At 35.6% G+C, this 23,209-nt stretch overlaps 1 protein-coding gene across 2 annotated transcripts in view; it reads right to left on the bottom strand.

Annotated features, from left to right (window-relative positions):
- The window catches only part of LOC150088092 (CXXC motif containing zinc binding protein), a 209,712-nt gene that overhangs the window by 135,244 nt on the left and 51,259 nt on the right, over window positions 1-23,209 (bottom strand). For both annotated transcript variants that reach the window (XM_090369335.1, XM_090369334.1), the window contains exons 4-6: window positions 22,457-22,538; window positions 21,902-22,011; window positions 13,424-13,489 (exon numbers count right to left, since the gene is read on the bottom strand). In XM_090369335.1, the coding sequence (XP_090225461.1) occupies window positions 13,424-13,489; window positions 21,902-22,011; window positions 22,457-22,538 (258 nt within the window). The remainder of the gene's footprint in view (window positions 1-13,423; window positions 13,490-21,901; window positions 22,012-22,456; window positions 22,539-23,209) is intronic.

Genomic DNA, 23,209 nt, shown 5'->3' with positions numbered 1-23,209 from the left:
AGCATCAGCAAATATTCTTGCACCCTTTCTATTTAAGTGTATCCCATCCCTGTAGAAGCAATCTCTCCTGTTAACAAGTACATTCCAGGCTGAAAAAAATTCTACCCGTTGAGCCTTGCACAATCTTTCCAGGGCCGAATTGATCGACAAGGCTCTCATCGTATACTCCCTCCTATCGTGTCTGGGCAGAATTGCAGACACTTTCAAATTCAACCCTACTTCACGGCTTTTTTTTCAACAGTGACCTGTACTTGTTAAGTAATTCCGCTGGTCTCCTACTCTTAATATCATTAGTGCCAACGTGTACAACTATATCACCTTTTGTGCCCTTAAAAGATGATATCTGCTCTACGTCATCAACCTTTGCCCCTGGCAGACATACCCTGGTCCTGTTCCTCCTATCCTTTTTACAAAGCATGTTCCCCGTTTCCCTGACAATAGAGTCACCAACAACTACTAGTTCCTGTGGGACCAGTGCATTCTGCCTTGGGGGCTGCCTCTGTGTTGCAAGATGACCACGTGCAAGCTCTGGCGTTGATGTGGGCAGCTGAGAGCTTGATGGGCCCCTCAATTTATTTCCTTCGAGGGCATCCACCCTGTCCTTCAAGGTCTCATATAGGCCCATAACAACGCCGAGTTTATCTGTATCAAGCGTGCCTCCTCGTTTTGTAATTGTGCTTTATTCCCTAAAAATGAGTAAAAATAACTTAAAAGTTGTAAAAAGGAAGCGTCCTGTGCTCAATGGGTGGGGGGTGACAAAATCACGAGCGCAGATGTTTCACGCTAATCCTTGTTCAGTATGTGTAATGCGCTTGTCATAGAAGGTTTCATCTCTTGCTTTTAATTGATACATTTACAAAAGTGAAAATCTACCATTTTGCAGTGTGTTGGTGTAACCAGATCTTTTCGAACGTGTTAACGTTAAAAGAAAGTGACTTTATTGTGGATAAATTCTTTTCTAACCCTACAAAAATATGCCCGCGAATAACAAGGGAATTGTGAAAAGATCAAAGAAGGTGATGACATTAGCGAGTAAAATTGAATTGTTAGACAAAATTTCTAATGGTGAAAGTGTCTCCTCAGTGGCAAAACATTATAAAATCAATGTGTCAACGGTGCGATCAATCAAGAAATCGGAAGAAAAAATCCGCCATAGTGTCCGTGAAAACGCGCTAATTGCATCAAAAATTTGCTCTGTAACTCGTGATGTGAAATTAGAAAAAATGGAAAAGGCTTTAAATCTGTGGATAGAAGACCGAACTCAAAATAAAATCCTGTTAAGTTCACTCATCATTCGTGAAAAGGCAAAACACCTTTATCAGCGCTTCAGCGAAACTGGTGATAGCACTGGCAGGATAAGTTTTTTAGCCAGCAAAGGCTGGTTTGAAAGATTTAAAAATCGATATGGCCTTCATAATGTGAAACTGGTAGGCGAGTCTGCATCAGCGGATTTCGTGGCTGCAGAAAGTTTCCCGACTGAACTAAAAAAATTAATTACGGACAAAGGATATGTTCCCCAACAGGTGTTCAATGCAGACGAAACTGGGTTGTTTTGGAAGAGAATGCCAGCCAGAACATACTTAACACAAAATGAAAAATCTGCTCCTGGATTCAAAGCTTCTAAAGATAGGCTTACTCTTTTGTTTTGTGCAAACGCTAGTGGACACATGATCAAACCAATGCTCGTGTATAAATCGCAGAATCCACGTGCTTTGAAGGGAAAGAATAACGGTCATCTTCCAGTTTATTGGAAATCCAATAAAAAAGCCTGGATAACAACTACACTTTTTAGAAAGTGGTTTAATGATAGCTTTGTGCAAGAGGTGGAAAGTTACTTAGCTTCAAAATCTTTGCCTTTCAAAGTTCTGCTTCTTATCGATAACGCGCCAGGACATTCAAGCAGTCTAGAATTTGACCACCCAAACGTTGAAATTGTGTTTTTGCCACCCAACACCACATCACTTTTACAACCGCTAGACCAAGGTGTGATTTCTGCGTTTAAGTCCTACTATGTTAGGAGAACTTTTACTGGCTTAATTGAAAAAAAATGGAAAGGGAGTCAGACTTAACTGTAAGCCAAAGTTGGAAAAATTATAACATTGCAGATTGCCTGATCAACATCAAGACATCAGTTGATGAGATAAGTGCATCTACAATTAACGCGTATTGGCAAAAATTGTGGCCAGAAGTGGTTGTTGCTAAAACAATCCCTAATGTCAATGAACTGGTTGCCGATATTGTAGAAATCGCACATGGAATAGAAGGCGGGGGCTTTGAAAACATCGATGCAACAGACATTCAGGAACTTATTGAGACTCATGCAGATGAACTTACAGTAGAAGAGTTGGATGAATTAGTAACAAGGTCAAATGAACACCAAAATGATCCTGAGAAGGAAGATCTCGACATTGTTAGACCACAGTTAAATAGTAAGTCATTAAAAGAAATCTTTAGCCTCTCTATACAACTTTCAGAAAAGGTGGTAGAAACGGATCCTAATTTGGAAAGAAGCATCAAGTTTAAACGAGACCTAGAACAATTACTCTTGCCTTACGGGGAAATTCAAAAGGAGCTCAATAAAAAAATGAAGAAACAAACTTCGATTATGAGTTATTTTTCTCACAGCAACCCATGTTCTTGATATGTTTTTGAAAGGTTTGTTTAAAATGTCTAATAAATATGTACAGTATTACATTTAATAAATTGTTTCTTATTTTCATTTCGATGCCTTATGCTTGTATTTTTCTATGTACTTTCCACGTTTGTCTATGTACATAGTCATATTATGTAGGTAAATACACATAATACGTACAGACAAAATTTTAGCCTAATTTTTGTTATACAGTAATACCCCGACTTACGCTACCCCGACTTACGCGAACTCGGAGTTACGCGGTTCTTGATTTTTTCGTTTGGCAACGCTGCCGCCCACTATCTTCAAGGTCGTTTTTCATATGTTATCGATATCCGGTGCGACGGCGGAGATTGAGAGCGAAAGATGAACAAAATTCAACTTTGCTGCTTTTATGTTTTTTATATCAGTGAAGGGGAAACACATTTCACCATAATAACGTAAAAACCAACACAATTCCAGCTATCGGTATAATCGCAAATGCAATTAGATCGAGTTTACTACCAGTTTATAACAGATTTCACTAGCAGAAACGCAACTGGATTTTTATTGTTTTATGGTAGTAACCCCTAGAAATGTGAGGTGTTAATACTGTAGTGTATCTCTGCCTTTATGGTGTTGTTTATTCAGTTGCTACATGCGCGCAGCTTTGTTTATGCATATCAAGCGTGCTCCTCGTTTTGTAATTGTGCTTTATTCCCTAAAAATTAGTAAAATTAAAAGGTGTGAAAAGGAAGCGTCCTGGTGAAGACACTGCAGATTCAGAGAGAAAAAGAAAAGCAATTATCGATAAACAGAGGCGGACTGGATCAAAAATTCTTACCCGGGAAAATTTATAGTGGCCTCACACTATGGTTTATGGCCAAAATCACACTGGCCCACCGGGGTTTCCCCGGTAAGGCTTATGGCCAGTCTGCCTCTGTCGATAGAGAAAAAATATGAAATTGTGAAACGCTTTGAGCGAAATGAAAGACCATGTGATATTGCACGTGCTACAGGCCTAAATGAAGCAACGGCGAAAAGCACATGACAATTCCAAACTTGACAGGTTGAAAATTGAAAAGATCTCAATTGTAAAGGGCTTAAAAATTTTAGAAAACAGACTCCAACGAAGAACGCGTTATAGCTACAAAGCAAGGAATAAAAAAATTATTAGCTTGCTACGAAGAAATTCTGCGTGAAAAAAAGGAACGCGCTGTGTCGTCAGACGAATTTGTTAGATTTTATGAAGCCATCGATATCGAAATAACTTTTTAACGTAAGTCATTTGTTTTTTTAATACATATTTTGTATTAATATGTATAAAGAACTGCAATTTTATTAATATTTTTCTTCTAAACTAGTGTTTTTGTTAGTCCTTGGTCCCAATTAAGCAAAATTTATATGTATTTATGTGCAAAGTTGTACCCCCGACTTACGCAAATTCGACTTACGTGATTTTCGTCGGACCCACCTATCGCGTAACTTCGGGGTATTACTGTATATGTCATACTTTGGAACGGAACCCCTTTATTACTATGGGAGCCATAACTCAGTATTCGCTTAATTTCTCAGGAACGTAACCCCCGCGAATAGCGGGGGTTTACTGTATATTGCTTGTAATATTTGCGTTATATGCATTTATCCAAAGTCTAGATAAATGCATATAACTCAGTACAGTATTAGACATCATGCATAACGGACAGTTTACTTGAACATTGTATCGTAATTAATGCAACCAACACAGTTACATTTTCGAAGAGTTAATAATGGCCGATAAGAATGAAAAAGCAACATTGTATCGTAATTAATGCAACCAACGCAGTTACATTTTCGAAGAGTTAATAATGGCTGATAAGAATGAAAAAGCAACATCTGGGCACAGTACGAAGACTATAAATGTAAGAAAAAGACTGGATTTGAAAATTAAATTAGATGTTTTGAAGCGAATCGATTCCGGTCAATGACAAGCGGATGTGTGCCATAATTTAGGACTTGCAAGTTTAACTGTAAGAAAAATTATAAAAAAATAAAGAATTAATTTTAGCAGCGGGAAAGATAGCTATTCCACTGCAAGCAACTAGGGCTAGGCCGACTATTAGGATTGAAATGGAAAGACTAACTAATTTTACTGAAGATAATATCCAATGCAGAATTCAGTTAAGTTAAATATTATAAAAGAGAGAGAGATTAGCCAATATGATGATCTGAAGAAAACTCACCTAAAAAAAAAAAAAAAGTGGAACCATTTAAAACTGGTAAGGGCTGGTTGAATAGATTTAAAATCCATTGAGAAGCTGCAAGTGCAGATGGAGCCAAAACTTTCAAAAAAGAACTTGTTAAAATTATTGAAGAGGGGTATTATGTGTTATACTTCTCAACAAGTTTTTAACAAAGATGAAGCAGGACTTTTGTGGAAACGAATGCCTAAAAGAAGTTTCATATTGAAAGAAAAAATAACATGCCAGGTTTAAAAGCGGGGAAGGATCGGTTGACTTTATTGTTGGGTGGTAACGCTGTGGAGGATTTAAAATTAATACCCTTTTAGTTTATCTGGAAGAGAGCCAAAGTTCAACCCAAAATCGACACATTTTTCATGATTAAATTCATCAATCAAATTAAAGAAATTTAGAACAATTAAATTCATGATTTTAATTGTAATTTTAAGTTTAATTTTGATACGTAAGTAGTTACCACATAATTATATAAGTATATAATGCAGAATATTTTATATGTACAAAAGATTTGAATATTGAATATTTTGACCGACATTTGCGCATCTTTTCAGTACCGTTTATTATTGATTAGGAAATATCCTATGGCACCGACTGCAACTTACAAATACATATGTTACCTTATGGGAATGCAGCACTCGCTTAGCGCGGATTCACTTAGCGCTCTATTTTTTCGGAACAAATTATCAGCATTAAGTGGGGGTTACCAGTATACAGGTCTCGGGGCCTCATTTCAAGAAGGATGTAGAGCTGCTGGAACGAGTACAGAGAAGGGCAATAAGATTAGTGAATGGAACAAAGGGTTGCTCATACGAAGAAAGGCTTAAGTTTTGCAAATTACAGTGTCTGGAGACTAGGCACCGGCGAGTTGATCCGATTGAGGTGTATAAAGCCTTGAATGGTTTGAGCATGCTCAATGCTGATGGGATTCTTCCTCTTGCTCAGAATAATCACCTGAGAGGGCATAAATTCAAATTGAGGAAAGACAAATGTAGGATAGATGTGCAGAAATTTGCCTTTAGCCAGCGGGTAGTTGGTTGGTGGAACAGACTTCCATCCCTTGTTGTGGAAGTTGATAGCCTAAATAAATTTAAGGCTCAGCTGGACAGGTATTTTGAAAGAATGGAGGGGTGAAATGGGAGTGGTGTTTTTTTTTTTTTTTTTTTTTTTGGCTGATGCTGCATAAGCTTGCTTTCTTGCATCATATGCCTCTACTAATGCTAATGCTAATATTGTGCAAGGTTCGTGGAATAGAATTTTTCACAGCATGGTCTGCACTTGTTAATAGGAGAGAGCCTTTTTACAGGGATAGGGTACACTTGAATAGAAGGGGTGCAAGGTTATCTGCTGATACTATTAAGGCAGGGTTATGTGGGTCAGAAAACTGCTACAGGAAAGAGACCGAATAATAGATTACCAGTGTTTCAGACAGATGTTTAAGTGATTCTTGAGCTGCTCTATTGGAACATGTAGTAACATGGAAAACAGAATATTGGGGACTTTAAGGCCTTCTGAGATTCTTCAGGATCAAGCAAATACATAGCTCTAGTGGCTTACTAAGAATAAAAACTAGTGCATATATACTTGCTCACTCAGATAAAGAGACACAGGATTTGAATATAGGGAGTAAAATGTGTACAGAAAGGACATAATATAGTGTTCTCAAGGCCTCTGTAGCCGAGTGGTCAGGAGCGGGAGTGCAGTAACACATGTTCCTTGAGTAGACCGTATTTAGCAGTCAGGGGGTTCAAGCCCCTGACTGCTAAATACGATCGATCTACCAACCTGCACTGGACCAAAGAGGTTTTAGGTAGGGAGGCGGAGATGGACTAATCCCCAAGAAATACAGCAAGGTTAAAGTCATAAGGGCCAGGTGCCCTATTTGGGATTGGTCACCTACTGGCTCATGGTGTCCAGTTTATTAGGCAGTTAACCCTACTTTGGGGACAGACCAAAATGGCGGACAGTGACTGATGGCGGCAGCAAGGATTTCTTGGATTTTCCAGCTTCAAAAATCATGGATCTTGGATCCTTCATGTTGTGTATAGATGAAAACAACTAGTATTATTCAGGTAAGCTTGTTAGTTACAGTTGTTTTTAGCTATTGTTGGTTTTTTTAACGCATTTATGTGCAGTTCAATTGTTACAGCATTAGTGGTAGCTATCTTACTAATGCAGATTCTGATATCGCAACTCCTCAAAATTCCAAAAATTTGGATAAATTTGTTGATCAAAATAGCTGTTGTTGTTGTTGTTGTTTTGGTTTTTAGGAGCATTAGCAGCTTAGGCCATATTGCTCCGGGAGGGATATGCGGTGGTCATTCCCTGACCTTTCCGCATCATCCGTATTTGGTGGTGACGGGCTCGAACCCCGGTCTAATCAAGAAGCGTGTGCTACGCACTGCTGCTCCTTCCCACCTGGCTACGGAGGCACCAATCAAAATAGCTGAATAAGTGTTATTTGTGAGGAGAAATGTGAATTTCAGCTTAGATTAAATATATGCTTGCATATAAGAGTATGTTGTTTGTGGGTGACCGTTTTCCTGCCAAAACGGAAAACATTGCATCTTGGGTTTTAATAGGCCTACAACTATAAAAAAATACCTTAAATTACTCCCCTGGATATAAGTAACATTATAATAACAGCAAAATGACTGGCAAAGACCAAAACTCAAGGGAAAAAACTGAAAAATCAAAAAATAATCACGATCTTGACTTGAAGGATCTGCCTGATTGTGAGATAGAGGTTCTAAACAATGAATAAACTACAAGCAATGACTTAGAAGCTTGTTCCCCTGGACCCCTTAGTGTAAAAAGGGCTAGAAAAGGCAAACACCAGATAGAAAATACAGATCAAAAGAAGAATGATAATTTAGAGCCAGAGGTAACAAAAACAGAGGAGAGGAAATTTCAGCTTATAAATCAAATAGAGGATCCCATAAGACAAATTAAAGAAATGAAGCTGTTCCTAGAAGAGTTCCTTCATAGACAGACAAATAGGATTACATCTGCAACAAGATTGCAGATAGTGAATGGCTGGTCTGTTTTGGAACAGAGTGGTTGAACTTAATATAGAAAACAAGGTATTGAAAGCAAAAATAGAAACAGTGACTGAAAAGAAGAATTATAAAGAAATAAATACTTTGACTTATGCCCAAGTAGCAAGACCACCAAAGCAGATTCATCACAAACTAAACAAACCAACAATAAGACTAAGGAAATAGCAAAGGCAAAAGAAATAAACATAATCATTATAAAGGATAAGCCTGACTCCACATATAAATCCAGCAAGGCAGTCAGGGATACTGTCATGACAAAATTAAAACCTCATTTGAAAGAAGTTTAGTGTTCAATCACATTAATGTTTAATGTGTGACGTGATTTTAATAATTTTGATAAAGATGACTGAGGCACTGCTAATTTTACTGCTGTTTCCCTTTGAGACATATTGCTGTTGTATGTTTCTATAATTTGAAAGTTATCTTTTACACTCAAATTCACTCTTTCTGTTCACTGACATTTTTTGGGTAGTAAAATTTAAAACACTGTTAAATAACATAAGCATTAATCAATAACAAAGCACACAACATACACAAACTGAAACTAACACGACATGCACAAGTAAGATATAGTAGAAAGTTTAGATATGGGAATGAAGAGCAGATTTATTATGGTGAAACACATTTCCCCATAATAACATAAAAACACACCGAATCCCATTTATTGGTATTATCACAAATGCAATAAGGTCGAGTTTACTACCCGTTTATAACAGATTGTACAAACAAAAAAGTCCAATAAACCAAAAACTGTAAATTGTTTTTACTGTTTTATGGGTGTGACCTCTAGAAATGTGCTTTAGAAAAATATCACAGACGCATTCAAAATTGATTCTTATAACCGAAAGTGTGATGCATTTTATTGATTTGAATCGGTTCTTTGAAATTTGATTCTATAAAGCAGCTGATTCTAATAACCAGTAATCACTATAACCGGCACTTACTGTATTTTGCACCATCGCTGGATTCCAAAGTATTGAAAGCATGTATGCTCATCTTGTGAAGACTGGAGGGAATTTGGAGTAGCTATCTTTTTTAACACCACAATGTTTTCATTGGTACACATAGTACCAAATCAGTCACCATCATCTAAAGCAAGTCTCATCTCCCAGACTCAATAGTACAACTCAATCTTTATCAACATCAGTGTGATTTATATTCCATCAGGGCTGAATACAAAAATTTTCAACGAGGTAACCAACTGGCTAGTCAATCAGCTCCACACATCTTCAAAGAGACTTATCTGTGGAAATTTCAACCTACCATTGGCTCTTCATCATCTAAAATGAAAGTTAATTGCCTTAAATGATATAAGATTGAACATTTTTATTTTTAATGAAAAGCCCAAATGCACAAAACACACCTATAGTAATTAGTACCATGCATGGAATGAAACCTGAGAAGACCAAAAACACTTCTTGACATTACATTTAAATTTCTGTGGATTATAGTTGTTCCAGAAAACAGAAGTTGAAGGGAAAAATTAAAATAGTTAGCAATCCGTAAGATTGAAGCCTGTTTGGAAGACCTTTATGCCAAACACAATCAAAATCATATCTAGGAAATAAACTCATACACCGACCACTGAACAAAATTTACTGTAACTAAAATTTTTACAAAAAGTATAAAAATAATGCGAAATCAAAAACAAATTATTTACAATAAACTATTGATTGTATATTGCGGAATACTAAAAACTATAATAAAAGATCGTTTACAATAAAATAAGCTAAAATATAAAATTAAAATGCTCAGTAAGGCCCGGATAGTAGGGGATGTATGTGGTGGCTACCGGATATCTGGCAAGAATTTTACAGGGTTATAAGACACGCTGTGTACAGCTTCCGAGGCGGAGGCTGTGCACAGCTGTGTCTCAGGTCAAAGACCGTATACCAAGAGATCTCAGTAGCGGAGTTATTTATAGAATAGAATGCCCGGATTATGGGGAGTGTTATGTGGGGGAAACAAAACGACGGCTTTGGGATCGTCTGGGGGAACATTTAAATGCCATAAGAACCGCTGATTACAGTAAGTCTGCCGTGGCCGAACATTTTTGGGAGAAGCAGCATCAAATCTCAACGGAGGACGCTATTATTTTGGATCGTGCACACGGATACTGGGAGCGTAAATGGCTCGAGGGTTTACGGATTGGTTCATCCAGTAAGAATACTACGAATAGAGATAGAGGCATGTGTATTCACCCTATTTTTGAAACAATTGTATTAAGTTCGGATGAACGATTTTCTTTGTCACGTACCCGAGACATTTCCGCTTCCAGTTTTGACCATGTGCCGATTGAACCACATGGAGAAATACCACGTGTGGAGGTACTGTGAACCTGCTATTTAAGGAGATGTTGCAGGAAGTCATATTACTGTTGAAGAAGAGAGCTGACGCTCTCAAAAGCTCCAGGTTTTTAGCACTTTTAATTTTATATTTTAGCTTATTTTATTGTAAACGATCTTTTATTATAGTTTTTAGTATTCTGCAATATACAATCAATAGTTTATTGTAAATAATTTGTTTTTGATTTCACATTATTTTTATACTTTTTGTAAAAATTTTAGTTACAGTAAATTTTGTTCAATGGTCGGTGTATGAGTTTATTTCCTAGATATGAGTTTTCCCGACCTCAGAGGCCTCTTCCAGGATACAATCAAAATCCTTTAAAATATCAAGAGCAACTGTTTGAGTTTCACCAAACTTTTCCATTTAAATGTTTGTGTGGGATTACATTGTACTAACAGTGACCTCCACTCCCAACATTGGGCACTCTGACTCTAAGATTCCCCTTAACATTCAGAACATTGCCCCTACTCCCACCCAACTCCACTTAAGCTGCCTTAACCACAAACATGTGGTTAAGGCAGCCAATGTGGTTCTGCTGCATGCCTCTTCTACAGATATTTCCATGGGCACTGTTCTTCTGAATTGGTTTCTATAATTCCTGCTCTCTCTCTCTCTCTCTCTCTCTCTCTCTCTCTCTCTCTCTCTCTCTCAAAACAGTCCGAACACATGCCGCCACCAACAAAACATCCATTTACTGTCCAACTTCAAACTCACAGAACCAACTTTTCATCTTCCTCGTTTATTCATTCAACTGCCGTTTTCTGGAACAACCTTCCTTCATACATACATTTCCTGAAAATTACAGTCTACAGAAGTTCAAGTCCAATGTCAACAAATATCTTCTTTCGTCTTCTTAACCTTCAACCCAAGCATAGTACTAATACTATAGGTTCTAATACCTCTCGTGTTTGGGGTTTACATAAAAAAAAAAAAAAACATCCTGCCAAAGAAGTTAAGGCAGCCAAGCACCTAAAAACAAATCAGAACTAGCAGTCTCATATATTGACCTTGAACCAGCATTTGACGACATAAACATCCAAGTATTGTTACTCTCCTTGAAAACTACTACTTTATTCAAAGTGACATGCTATGGTTCCTAACTGCATTCCGTCAGGAAAGAGACATTATCCTCAAGATAGTTCATCAGACAATCTCAAGGAAAATCACAGCAGTCATCCAACAAGTGGGCATTCTCTCCCTCTCTGGGAACAATGATGGCACTAAATATTTATTTAGCGCCATCGTTGTTCCCTACTGAACAGATAACCTTTTATGCCAATGATATTAAAATCTTTACAGAAATCAAACCCAAGGCACATGAAGAGGACATCAGCAGTGTAATTACTGAAAAGCTCAAGGACCTACAGGACTAACTCAAGAACTTTTATATTTGAACACACCCAATCAAATCTGCACAGATCACCTTCTCTCTGAAACTCCAGTCTACTCAAATACAAATCTCTCTTAAAGAAATACCATGTGCCAAAACCCACTCTGACCCATGTGTTATCTTTGACACCAAACTAATCTTCAATGCACACTTTGGTAACCTTCAATCCGGGTTCTGTCAATTGCAATAGATCACCAAGCAGCAACCTCTACATGTCAAAGATTCTTGCTTGGTGAGGAATTGCATCTACACACATTTTTTTAAGTTGCCCTCTGTGCATTGGAAATCTGAGCATTGGCAGCACCTCCAAACAGCACATTTACTCAACTGAAAACTAGTTCCTACGATGGAATATTCACAAATTCCATTTCCTTATACATCAGAGGACAACTGATACAGCTGGTGCTTTAGGCATTGCCAGACTGCCTTCACTGATAGACTGGTGGCTGCTACTTCCTGTGAAGATTCTGTGTGGTATGGTCTCGGAACTTAACATCTGGAAACTCCACCACACCTTAGATCAATAACCATGCTCACAGCACACTCTACCTCTATCACTGACAAACTGAACATGTTCCTCCCAAGAACGAGATGCTCCCCACTGTTCATGCTGTTTACTGTGATTTTTTACTAATTCATCCAAGACAGAGAATAGAGATGCAAATTTCTACATGTTATCTCCTAATACATCCTTTGAATTAAGGCACATATCACGCAAATGCAATGAAACTGTAAAGCTAACTGTACAGCCTGTACCCACAATGTTTTCAAACAAGCTGCATAATCCCATAGTATTCTCAAAATGTGGTGGTTATGTCATCAATTGCTGATAAGGCGACAAAATAATCTTGTACTTAAAGTTGACAATTGTCTGACAAAAATGACTTCAGTCAATGATAGCTGGAGATGGAATAAGGGTAATATAAGACATATGAAATACTAGCATGCTCAGTGTTCTCACCAGAAAATTTTGCCAACCGGATAGCATTATGAAGTAGCCAGGTGGGGATGTGTAATACTTTGCAATATTATAAAATTTTCTGTTATTTATAAATGTGACTTAAGCAATCCAGAGCAAAAATTAATTGCATAATTTAACATTATATGCTCCTGTTGCATTGACCTCGATTGCATAGTATGTTCGAATTGATATTGATCAAAATCAGTGAGCAGTACCATACAGTACCATGAGAATTGCTTAAATCTCAGCCAGGCAGTCAGTTAAATTCACCTGGCAGTGCACCCATTTGATAGGTCCTGGGGGAGAACACTGATGCTGACCTTCTAGTGACTAACAGGAAGTTAATAATCAAATAATGCAGATTTAAACAAACTATGAGATTGGACTATTCTACACCTTGAACCAATCTTTGTGAGAAAAGAATATTGTAAGAGGAGAATGATATGTATAACTTAATGACTTGTTTCAGTTTTCAGAACTTAAGTGCTCAGTCAACTAACAGATTTGAGGCTAAACTTACTATAAGCATATTTACATAATTAAATATATCTTAAAATGAACATAACAGTTTAATCTATGATCTTTTTTGGTCTTATTTAAGTCTTATTTGGTCTTATTTAAACTCCTGAAGATAAGGTGTGAAGGGTATTTTGTACAAAGCTATATACATTAAAGATCATTTATTTTATTTTATTAACCTAAAATTAATCATTTATATTTTTATACATAAACATTAATAAATCAACAGCCAATTTCAATAAAAATCTAAGTTTTTCCTTGTAAAATTCTACATAAGAAATTAAAGAACAACCACACTACCTTTTCTTGAAGATTAACTTCCATAAATTTTGTACCACTCTCACTACCTTCTGCAATAAAGCCTCCCTGGCAGAAAAGAAATGAATTTAATAACTAAAAGGTTATATGAAATTAAATATTCAAATTTCTTTTTTTAATATACAAGCAACCCCCGGATAACACGGTACTTCTACAACATGGTTTTGCTCTAACACGATTGATAAAATTGTGGAAATCCTCACGCAACACGATACTTATATAACACTTTCGCTCTAACACGGTTAGAGAATTTCGGTAAATCTTGAATAACAGGGTATTTCTGAGCTTTTGTACAGGGGAAACCCTGCTATTATGTTGGATGCAATTTTTCTACATTTCCACTTTTTTTGAAACCCTTCTGTTGACTCGCAAGTCAAAAAAAAAAAAAAAAAAAAAAAAAAAAAAAATTGAGAAATCCCTGTATTTTATTTTTTTGGGAAATCCCCATATTACATTCTGTGCTATTGAACTTGTTTGTTTGTTTGTTATTTGGTTTTTAGGAGCATATATTGAACTTGTTGAAAAATCTATATTTCAAAGTTTTATTACTATTGGATAGCACACCAGGCAATCCAAAAGATTTAAGTCATCCAAATGTTGTAGTTTTGTTCCTACCACCACAGTTGTAATAGGTTAATACAGCTTCTTTCGTTCAGCCATTAGATCAAGGCATTATATCCACCTTTAAAACTCATTACATCAGAAAATCGTTACAATGGATTTTGGAAAAAATTGATTCCGAATCTATTAAAGTAATGAAGGCATGGAACCATTTCTAATTGTGGACTGTATCAGAATCATAGCTTTATTGCTCAAAGAAGTAAAACCATCAACGTTAAATGCGTGTGGAAAAATGGCCAGAGTCAGTTCATTCAGGAAATATGGTCGAACTGGCAGAAAACAGAATCAGAGAGAAAGCAGAACTTGCTATGTCTGTAGGAAGGGAAGGTTTTTATGATATGACTATTGACACCTTCGTGGGTAGCACAGTTGATAGAATCGCTTTCCTCCCGTCAATGACTGGTGGAATTTTTAAGGGTATTTTTCACAATGGGGCTGATGTTGTTTGTTTGTTATTTGGTTTTTAGGAGCATTAGCAACTAAGGCCATATTGCTCTGGGGATATGCAGTGGTCATTCTCTGACCTTTCCGCATCCTCCGTATTTGGTGGTCACGGGCTCGAACCCGGTCTAATCAAGAAGCGCGTGCTATACAATGCTGCTTCTGCCCACCTGGCTACGGAGGTGGCAACAGGGCTGAGTTAGTCGGGCTCGGGCAAGGGTAGCATGGTTTTTTTCTTCTGGAATCTCAGGTTTTTCGTCCAGCAAAACAGAAAATCAACCTCGGGACACACGCAATTTATAGACAATATACATAGAGTAACATGGTCTTAGTCGCCTATACTCCTAATAAAATTAAAAAAGATATTATTACTGAAGACATTCAAAAATTACTGGTAGAAAAAGAGGCTGACGAAGCGGATTTGGTGGAAATGACATCGGAGGTAAAATCAATTCAGAGGATGATAGTGCAGATGAAAATTCTAAACTTCCAACTTTTACACTAAAAAGCATACAGGAAGGCATAAAGTTAGCTCAAAGTTCAAAAGGGTGCTTCAAAAAATGCTTAATTCCATACAATGAAATTCACAAAGATTTATCAAGCAAAAGCAAGCAAACTCAGATTACTGATTTTTTAAAGAGTAGAAGATGCACGAAATCTAGAATGGTGTAGTTTTGTTAATGAAATAGTGTATTTTTGTTAGCTTCTGGAACGTAACCCCCTTTTTGTACTTTTTCTTAGTCCCATATAACACGATTTCGCACAAAATGACATTTTATAGGAACCTAACTACCATGTTATACAAGGGTTATCTGTATTGATATGGTTCTGTTTTAAGATAAAAATGGCAAAGAATCTTATACTAACATATTACAGTCAGCATTAGCATTAGTAGAGGTATATGATGCAAGAAAGCAATTTATATAGCATCAACAGAAAAAAAAAAACCTTCCCATTTCACCCATCCATTCACTCCAAAAGTTTGTCCAGTTCAGCCTTGAATTTATTTAAGCTGTCAACTCCCACAATGACAGATGGAAGTTTGTTCCAGCAATCAAGCACCCACTGGCTAAAGGCAAATTTCCGTACATCTATTCTATAACTGTCTTTTCTCAATTTGAATTTATGCCTCCCTCCAGTTCGTAAGGCACCTCCATAGCCAGGTGGGAAGGAGCGGCAGTGCGTAGCACACGCTTCTTGATTAGACCGGAGTTCGAGCCCATCACCACCAAATACAGAGGATGCGGAAAGGTCAGGGAATGACCACTGCATATCCCGGAGCAATATGGCCTTAGTTGCTAATGCTCCTAAAAACCAAACAAACAAAACAGGTTCGTAATCTGAGCAAGAAGAAGAATCCCATCAGAACTGAACATGCTGAACCCATTCAAGGCCTTTACACTTCAATCAGATCACCTTGCAGGTGCCTGGTCTCCAGATGCTGCAATTTGCACAACTTCAAAAGCCTTTCTTGGCAAGACCACCCCTTTGTTCCTCTCACCAATCTTGCTGCCCTTCTCTGTACTCATTCAAGCAACTCTATATCCTTCCTAAAATGAGGCCTCCAGACCTGTATGCGGTACTCAAGGTGTGGCATGACCACTGTCTTATACAAAGGGATAATCACCTCCTTTTCCCTACTGGTTGTGTTAATATTACACAACTATAATATTAACACGTTACGGTCATGAAAAATTCTCAATATTTTTTTCTTAGAAATTTCTGAATGGAATATCCTCTTAATTTAAGTCGTAGATATAAAATGCAATACATAAAACTACAAAATGTGCAGATAATAAGAGCTAATTTCTTAAAAGATATAATGAAAAAGTAATGTGGGATGGGACTGATTTATCCTAAAAACCAAACAAACAAAACAGGTTCGTAATCTGAGCAAGAAGAAGAATCCCATCAGAACTGAACATGCTGAACCCATTCAAGGCCTTTACACTTCAATCAGATCACCTTGCAGGTGCCTGGCCTCCAGATGCTGCAATTTGTACAACTTCAAAAGCTATAGAATATAGCTTTTGAATATAGCCCGTATAGAATTTAGATTTATTGTATATTTTATTTCAATGCTAAAATTAAAATAATCTTATTGTTCATGCTGAATCCCTAAACAGCACAATATAAAAACAAATGAACATAGTAACATATGGGTGTTGAATCTTCAGCTGACATGACTGGAATCACTTGGACTCTTAATTTTGTAAATTTTATTGATCAGCAGTCTAATGTCTATCCTTCCATTTCATTTTAATTTTATTTCTGTCAGTTGTCTTTTTTATATTCTCTTTATTATTTACCTATTAATTCTAATTTAGTTTCATATTAATTTAAATCAGGAAACTACCAACTTGGCATTACATTTTTAACAGTATAATTACTGAAGTATTTGACTGTTAATGCTGTTCATGTGAATATGATGATTTACTAAGAAATTTACCTTCAGGGAAAATTAACAAACAGCTTGTTTAATATAAAATATTTCTGAAAGAAGATAGGTTACAAATAACAGAATTATTTCTCACATGCTGCTATTTAATCTTCCATGACTCACATGGCATCTGACAATTACATTGTTTTTCTCCATTATTTTATGTTATTCTTTCGAATTTGGAAGTAGGATCATATCCTTGAATGAACCTATCCTCAATAATTTTATCTAAATGATGATGCAGTATCAGTGAGGCAAGGACATCTTTCCAAAAGATGATGCCATATTTTCTGCTTTAATTTTGATTTGCTATGAATTTTAAAATTTACAAAAGGCTAATTTTTAGCTGAACACATCCTCATACCTTGTATGGTTAACAGACTATACATATATATTAGAAATTTGAGTTTTACACATACACAGCGCAAACCATTTCAAGAAATTAGGAATGTGATAAATTACATAAATACTAATGAAAGATTGTGTTTAAAAAAAATTTAAATATTAAATTTTATAATAAAACCAAAAAAAAAAAAAAACCTGTTTAACAGTTGGCATGCAAGTAAATACCACTTAGGAGGTTTGTTTGTTTGTTATTTGGTTTTTAGGAGCATTAGCAACTAAGGTCATATTGCTCCGGGGATATGCGATGGTCATTCCGGACCTTTCCGCATCTTCCGTATTTGGTGGTCACGGGCTCGAACCACGGTATAATCAAGAAGTGTGTGCAACGCACTGCTGCTCCTGCCCACCTGGCTATGGAAGCACCCCATTTAGGAGGAGGGGAAAAGAACAGAAGCTAAAGTAATTATTGTTGGGACATGGTGATTTCTGATGTTTGAACATGAGCATATATGTAATGTATCTTTATTGGAAAATAAATTTAATGCTAATAAAATTAAGTTGGCTAGTTCTATGGCACATCAGCACTTCAGGCCATATTGCACCAGCATATTATGTCTGTTCATAATAAATAAAGTAATAATTGACAAAAAAAGATAACTATATTTACTTTTCATTTTTATTAATCAAGGAATGATGGAAAAAAAAAAATCATTTAACTTAAGAAAACAAACTGAATACACCTAAAGTGTAATGCACTGTGTACATTAACTTGTTTTTCTTAAAACTCATTTCTGAAGATTGTAATTTTTGATCAATTCTATCTTTTTTTTACCCAGTTCTCAGCTCCATAAGTCAAAGGAAGACAAAAAAAAAAAAAAAAAAAAAAACACACCATTATAAAAAGCTAATTTTGTCTTTTGACTAATTTCTCCTTTACTTATTTTATCCTTTACTTGTATCTAATCTTCCAGCTTCAATAAAGACTGTTTCTAGATACAAAAATTTACTAACTTGTTCTAATTTTTAGTTATTTAGTCTTCTTCTTCATTAGGTTCCATGTTCAATTTGAATGTTGGAGACCATCATTTTCCAGCCAACTCTATCCCTTGCTTTGTGAAACAGTTCTTGTGTCGAAAGATGGCCCCATCTATTCTTTGATGTTATCAAGCCACTTTTCCTTTGTCTTCCTTTTGCTCTTTTGCCCTTAATCTTCCTTTGCAGGATTAATCTCTACAGGTCATATTGAGGACCTCTTATAATATGCCCAAGGTAGGCAGTCTTCCTTCTTACAATTGTACAAAGGGCTATCAAAAAGTTCATGACCTTACCTATAAATAATAGCCCTAGGATGCTGAAACTTCACAGGAATGTTAATCCTTTTCTATGTACTCTCCATGTAGTAACACATGTCTCCCATCTATGGATCAGTTGTTTAATGCCTTGATCATAGAAATCCACACTTTTTGCCTGAAACCACAATTCAACCTCATTGATGCCTTCCTGTGGAGGCGTGCTTCCACTGCTTTGACATGTCTTTAGTCTCCGGATCATACTGGTACACCCAGCATTCATCACCAACCGATCAAAAAAGTTCTCAACATCCGCATTACACAAATCTAACAGTTGGCAAGAACATTACATTCGACATTGCTTCTGCAAAGGTGTCAGGATTCTTGGAACCCATCATGCGGAGACCTTAAACATATGCAGATAGTCATGTAAAATGCTGTGCGCAGATCCATAACTAATTCCCACTGCATTTGCGATGAAATGAATTATCGCACATCTGTCACTCAGCACTAGCTGCTCAATCTTTGTAGCTGTCTCACTGTCAGTGGATGGCCTTCCTTCTCTTGGCTCGTCAAAGACACTTGTACGACCACACTGGAACTCCTGTTTCCACTTTTTTACAGTGTCATAGGATGGACAATTCTGCCCATACACAGCTTTCATTTCTTGAGCTTTCTTGCCCTGAAAATGCAGGAACTTGATCACTGATTGATACTCCACTTTGTCAACCTTAGCATCCTACCTCAGAGTCTGGGCTCCACCTCTGGTGTACAATCACCTACGGCAGGGATCAGTAACCTGCGGCTCTTTAAATTTTAGCCCACATGAAGCACATTTGAAGTGGGGTTAGAGGACTTAAAAATCAAGAACATGTGGAGTGCAAGACTAAAATGCCTTAAAACTGAAACTGAGGATTTGGAAAGGCAAAAGGAAAGGCCCTTGCAATTCTGCATAAATGGACAGCAATAGATGAGCTGAAAAAGCAAGACCAAATTTTCAATTTGTGTTCAATGCGTGGAGTAGTTTACCAGAAAAAGTATATAAATTTGAAAATATTCGTGTTTGGACTTCTCTCAGTTTTTGGTTCAATATATTTCTGCGTACAAATATTTTCAAGCATGAACTGTATTAAAAATAAATCAAGAAACTGTCTGAACAATGAGAGTCTCTCGGCATGTTTAAAGATAAATTACGGCATTCTTGCCTGACGTTGAGAGACTCGCTCAAGAAGTTCAGCAACAAAAGTCACATTAATTCATACCTAATTGATGTTTGTTATGTTTTTCAGTATTAATAAATAATATTTCAAAATATATATTTTTTTAATAAAACACCTTCCCACTCTATTCCATTTCTTAAAAAAAAAACCCCGCCAGCTTGAGCTGAGTTGCAGCTCTTCAGATTCTCTTTTTTTTTTTTTTTTTCCCAATTAGATCAAAAATGGCTCTTCACCCAAGAGAGGTTGCAGACCCCTAACCTACAGGAATGAAATTTCACATGTTAGTTATTGAATAGGTAGACAACTTATATTAAAAACGGCATCTTCCTACTGATGGTCAGGGTACGAACTTTTTGATACCCCCCTTGTATTTAGTCTACACTCTTAAATTTTCCTCACCTCTCAACTTTTGCTTTTGTGTAACCAATTTTCATGTCAAATTCTATATTACCTTTATCTAATTTTTGTCAGAGATTCTTTAAGATCTTGGAGCTACTATTTAATAGTGTAATATCATCTGCATAATAGCGATCCAAATTTTTACATCTCCCATACTGAACTTTACCAATAAATTTTCTTCTTTTATTAAATTATAAAAAAAATGACAATAAAGTACATCCCTACTTCATTCCAAATTTAACATGAAACCGTTTTCCAATGTTTCCATCACTCTTCAATGCATATTTGCATTTTTATATTAATTTTTATTACCCCTAAAAATTAGAAAGCAAAAAAAAAATCAGCTACTACACAAACAAAAACAAGGTGAAAAGATAATCACTGCCATCATCTATACTGCTTTTTTCAAGTTTCCATTACTGAGGGAAAACTTTCTATTAAATTGCTTGCTTCCCATGTCATTCCATTTTTATTTTTTTGTGGTGTCATTTTTAGATATATTAGCATATACATAATGCACCTATTGTCATCACCATGTCTGTCCCATCTGCACATAACTCTGCTGCTCCTAGCTGATGATGTTTCATGAAATATTTATATTTGGGCTTTTTTTAAGTAAGATTTTGCTCACAAATTTGTTCACAAATTTCATTAAATCAGATCAACAGAAATCGGGAAATTATGCCTTTGTCCATAATCCTCGACTTCCAATGGATAGATTTTCATAACATTTTATATTTCACTCTATTAGAACAATTTGTCAAGACTTCCCAAATTTCATTAAAATTAGACCAATAGAAATCCAGCAATTATTATTTCTTGGTTTTTCATACATATCATAGGTTATCCATATACTGTATATTGTATCTGAAGCACTGGATATCACATTTGTTGACACGTGCTGGTTGGAAAAATGAATGGGCAATGTGACAGATGCACAGACACAAAATATTCTCAGTTTGCCCATAAGTCATTTTTTTTTTGCCAGTTTTTTTTTTTTTTTTTTTTGTTACAAATCATGAATTACCGATATCTGCTAATGTGTCTGAAATGTAATGCACTGCATACATTAACTTGTTTCCCTTTTATAATCCCCTCTATGTCTTTTCATATGAACACATAGTAGAAAGAATGGGGGGGGGATACATCTCTGACAATGCCAGAAAGCAGTTCACATTTTAATACCATGCAGAACTGCTGAAATAAATTAGAACATCTTTTATGGATGGAAGTTTTAATTCTGCAAAGTGTCATGAAATATTGAGGTTTTTACCTGGAAAATTCAATTTCATTAAGGCTAAAAAAAACACAGAATAGTAACAGCAGGAAAAAGTGGATAAATCATTTAAAAAAAAAATAAGCCAACTTTTGTTTCAATTTTTTTTTATTACATTATTTAATAAAGACTACAAAAGAAAGTCCCTGCACTGGAACTTTCCCTTTGTCTATTTCTGTTCTGAAGTATCGCTAAAATAACTGTTGACATTTTTTAATAAAATTTTCGAATTATATGGTTACGATGAAAAAATAACTAATATAACACAGGAGAGACTGAGTTAAATTAAATAAAAAGCAGAAAAAAGCAATTTTAATTCAACTCCAATAACTATTTAATGAACAATTTTAAACAAAGTAAGATTACACAGAATACAAATTTAATGGTTTCATTTCTTTAAGAAAGTAAAAAAAAACAAAGATGACTTACCCTTGGAGAAAAATCAACAGGCTCCATTCCTCTACAATCAAATATTACAACTGTTTTGAAATCATTACTGTCTTCGATGGTGTAATTAGAAATTGAATCTTTCATAACAACTACCACAAAAAAAGAGGAAAGATGAGTTAAAGTATCTTGTAAGGAATACATCTGTAGGGTTTTTAAGCATGCCAAAACAAAACTGAGCAGTTGAACTATAATTACAGTATACAATGAAGCTTATTTACCTTACATTATCTTTTAATTATTATTCAAAATTTAATCTCATAAAATGAAAAGTTTAACTATATTTATAAATGTGTATCTTTTTTAAATATTACATAATTTACATCTTTAAATGAAACAACAACAACAATTAAAGCAGTATGAAGGTTCCTACTGTATTTTACACTTAAGTATAAAAAATAAATAAATAAATAAAAAAAAAAAAAACACTGATAGCCTCCTTTGGATTATATCAAGACCCATAATATAAATATATAAATTTTAATTTTAAAACAAAATTAAAGATAGTTTCATGAATATAAATAACCTGCATCTTACCAATAGAATTTTCTCTTGAACACAATTTACACTTACTAACCAAATTTGCTTCCCCTCGACTACCTTTCAAAGGAACAGTTGCCTAGAAAACAGAAATAAAACTTTTTTGTTTGCTGTGGAAAATAGTATGGTAAACTATTATATGAAACTACAGGGGGATCCTCATTATCCAAGGATAATTTGTTCCAGAAATTTCCACTTAAAACGGAGACCAAATTTTCATGTGTATTTCAAGTAAAAAAAAAAATAGATTGAAGGAACTGAAAAATGAGAATTATTTTATTAGACATTTTGTATTTCCTCATAAATGCAGGGACTCGAATACTGGGGATCCCCTGTATTAAATTGAGAAATTAAGCTAAACTATTAAACCAAAAAATTAAACAATTATATGAAATATCACCCTGTAATCCTATTATATTACTTAAAGTCCAAGACTGTTTTATATTTCTAAGTCTGCACACCAAATTTCCTTACATTCAGTTCCAGGTACTGTAGCTAGGTTCATTTATGAACTTAAAACCTAGCTACACAAGCTGTGTCTGCAGACATTTGTAGGAGTCTGTTCTGTTTTAACATAATTGAGAAGAAAACTCTGATCACTGTGTATGCCACAAATGAGTTAGATAGCAAAAAAGATATAAATTTACCCGTCACGCTAATTCTGGGAGGAAAGATGTTTGAGATCCTTCCAATGTATCCTTCCAGCATACAGACAGAGAGGAAGACAGGTTTTAACTTTATTTTTTAATC

The sequence above is a fragment of the Mastigoproctus giganteus genome, chromosome 3, assembly GCF_048544385.1.
Source record: "Mastigoproctus giganteus isolate SK-2022 chromosome 3, ASM4854438v1, whole genome shotgun sequence".
Taxonomy (NCBI): domain Eukaryota; kingdom Metazoa; phylum Arthropoda; class Arachnida; order Uropygi; family Thelyphonidae; genus Mastigoproctus; species Mastigoproctus giganteus.
The sequence above is the reverse complement of the archived record's forward strand: the minus strand, read 5'-3'. Positions and strand labels throughout refer to the sequence as shown.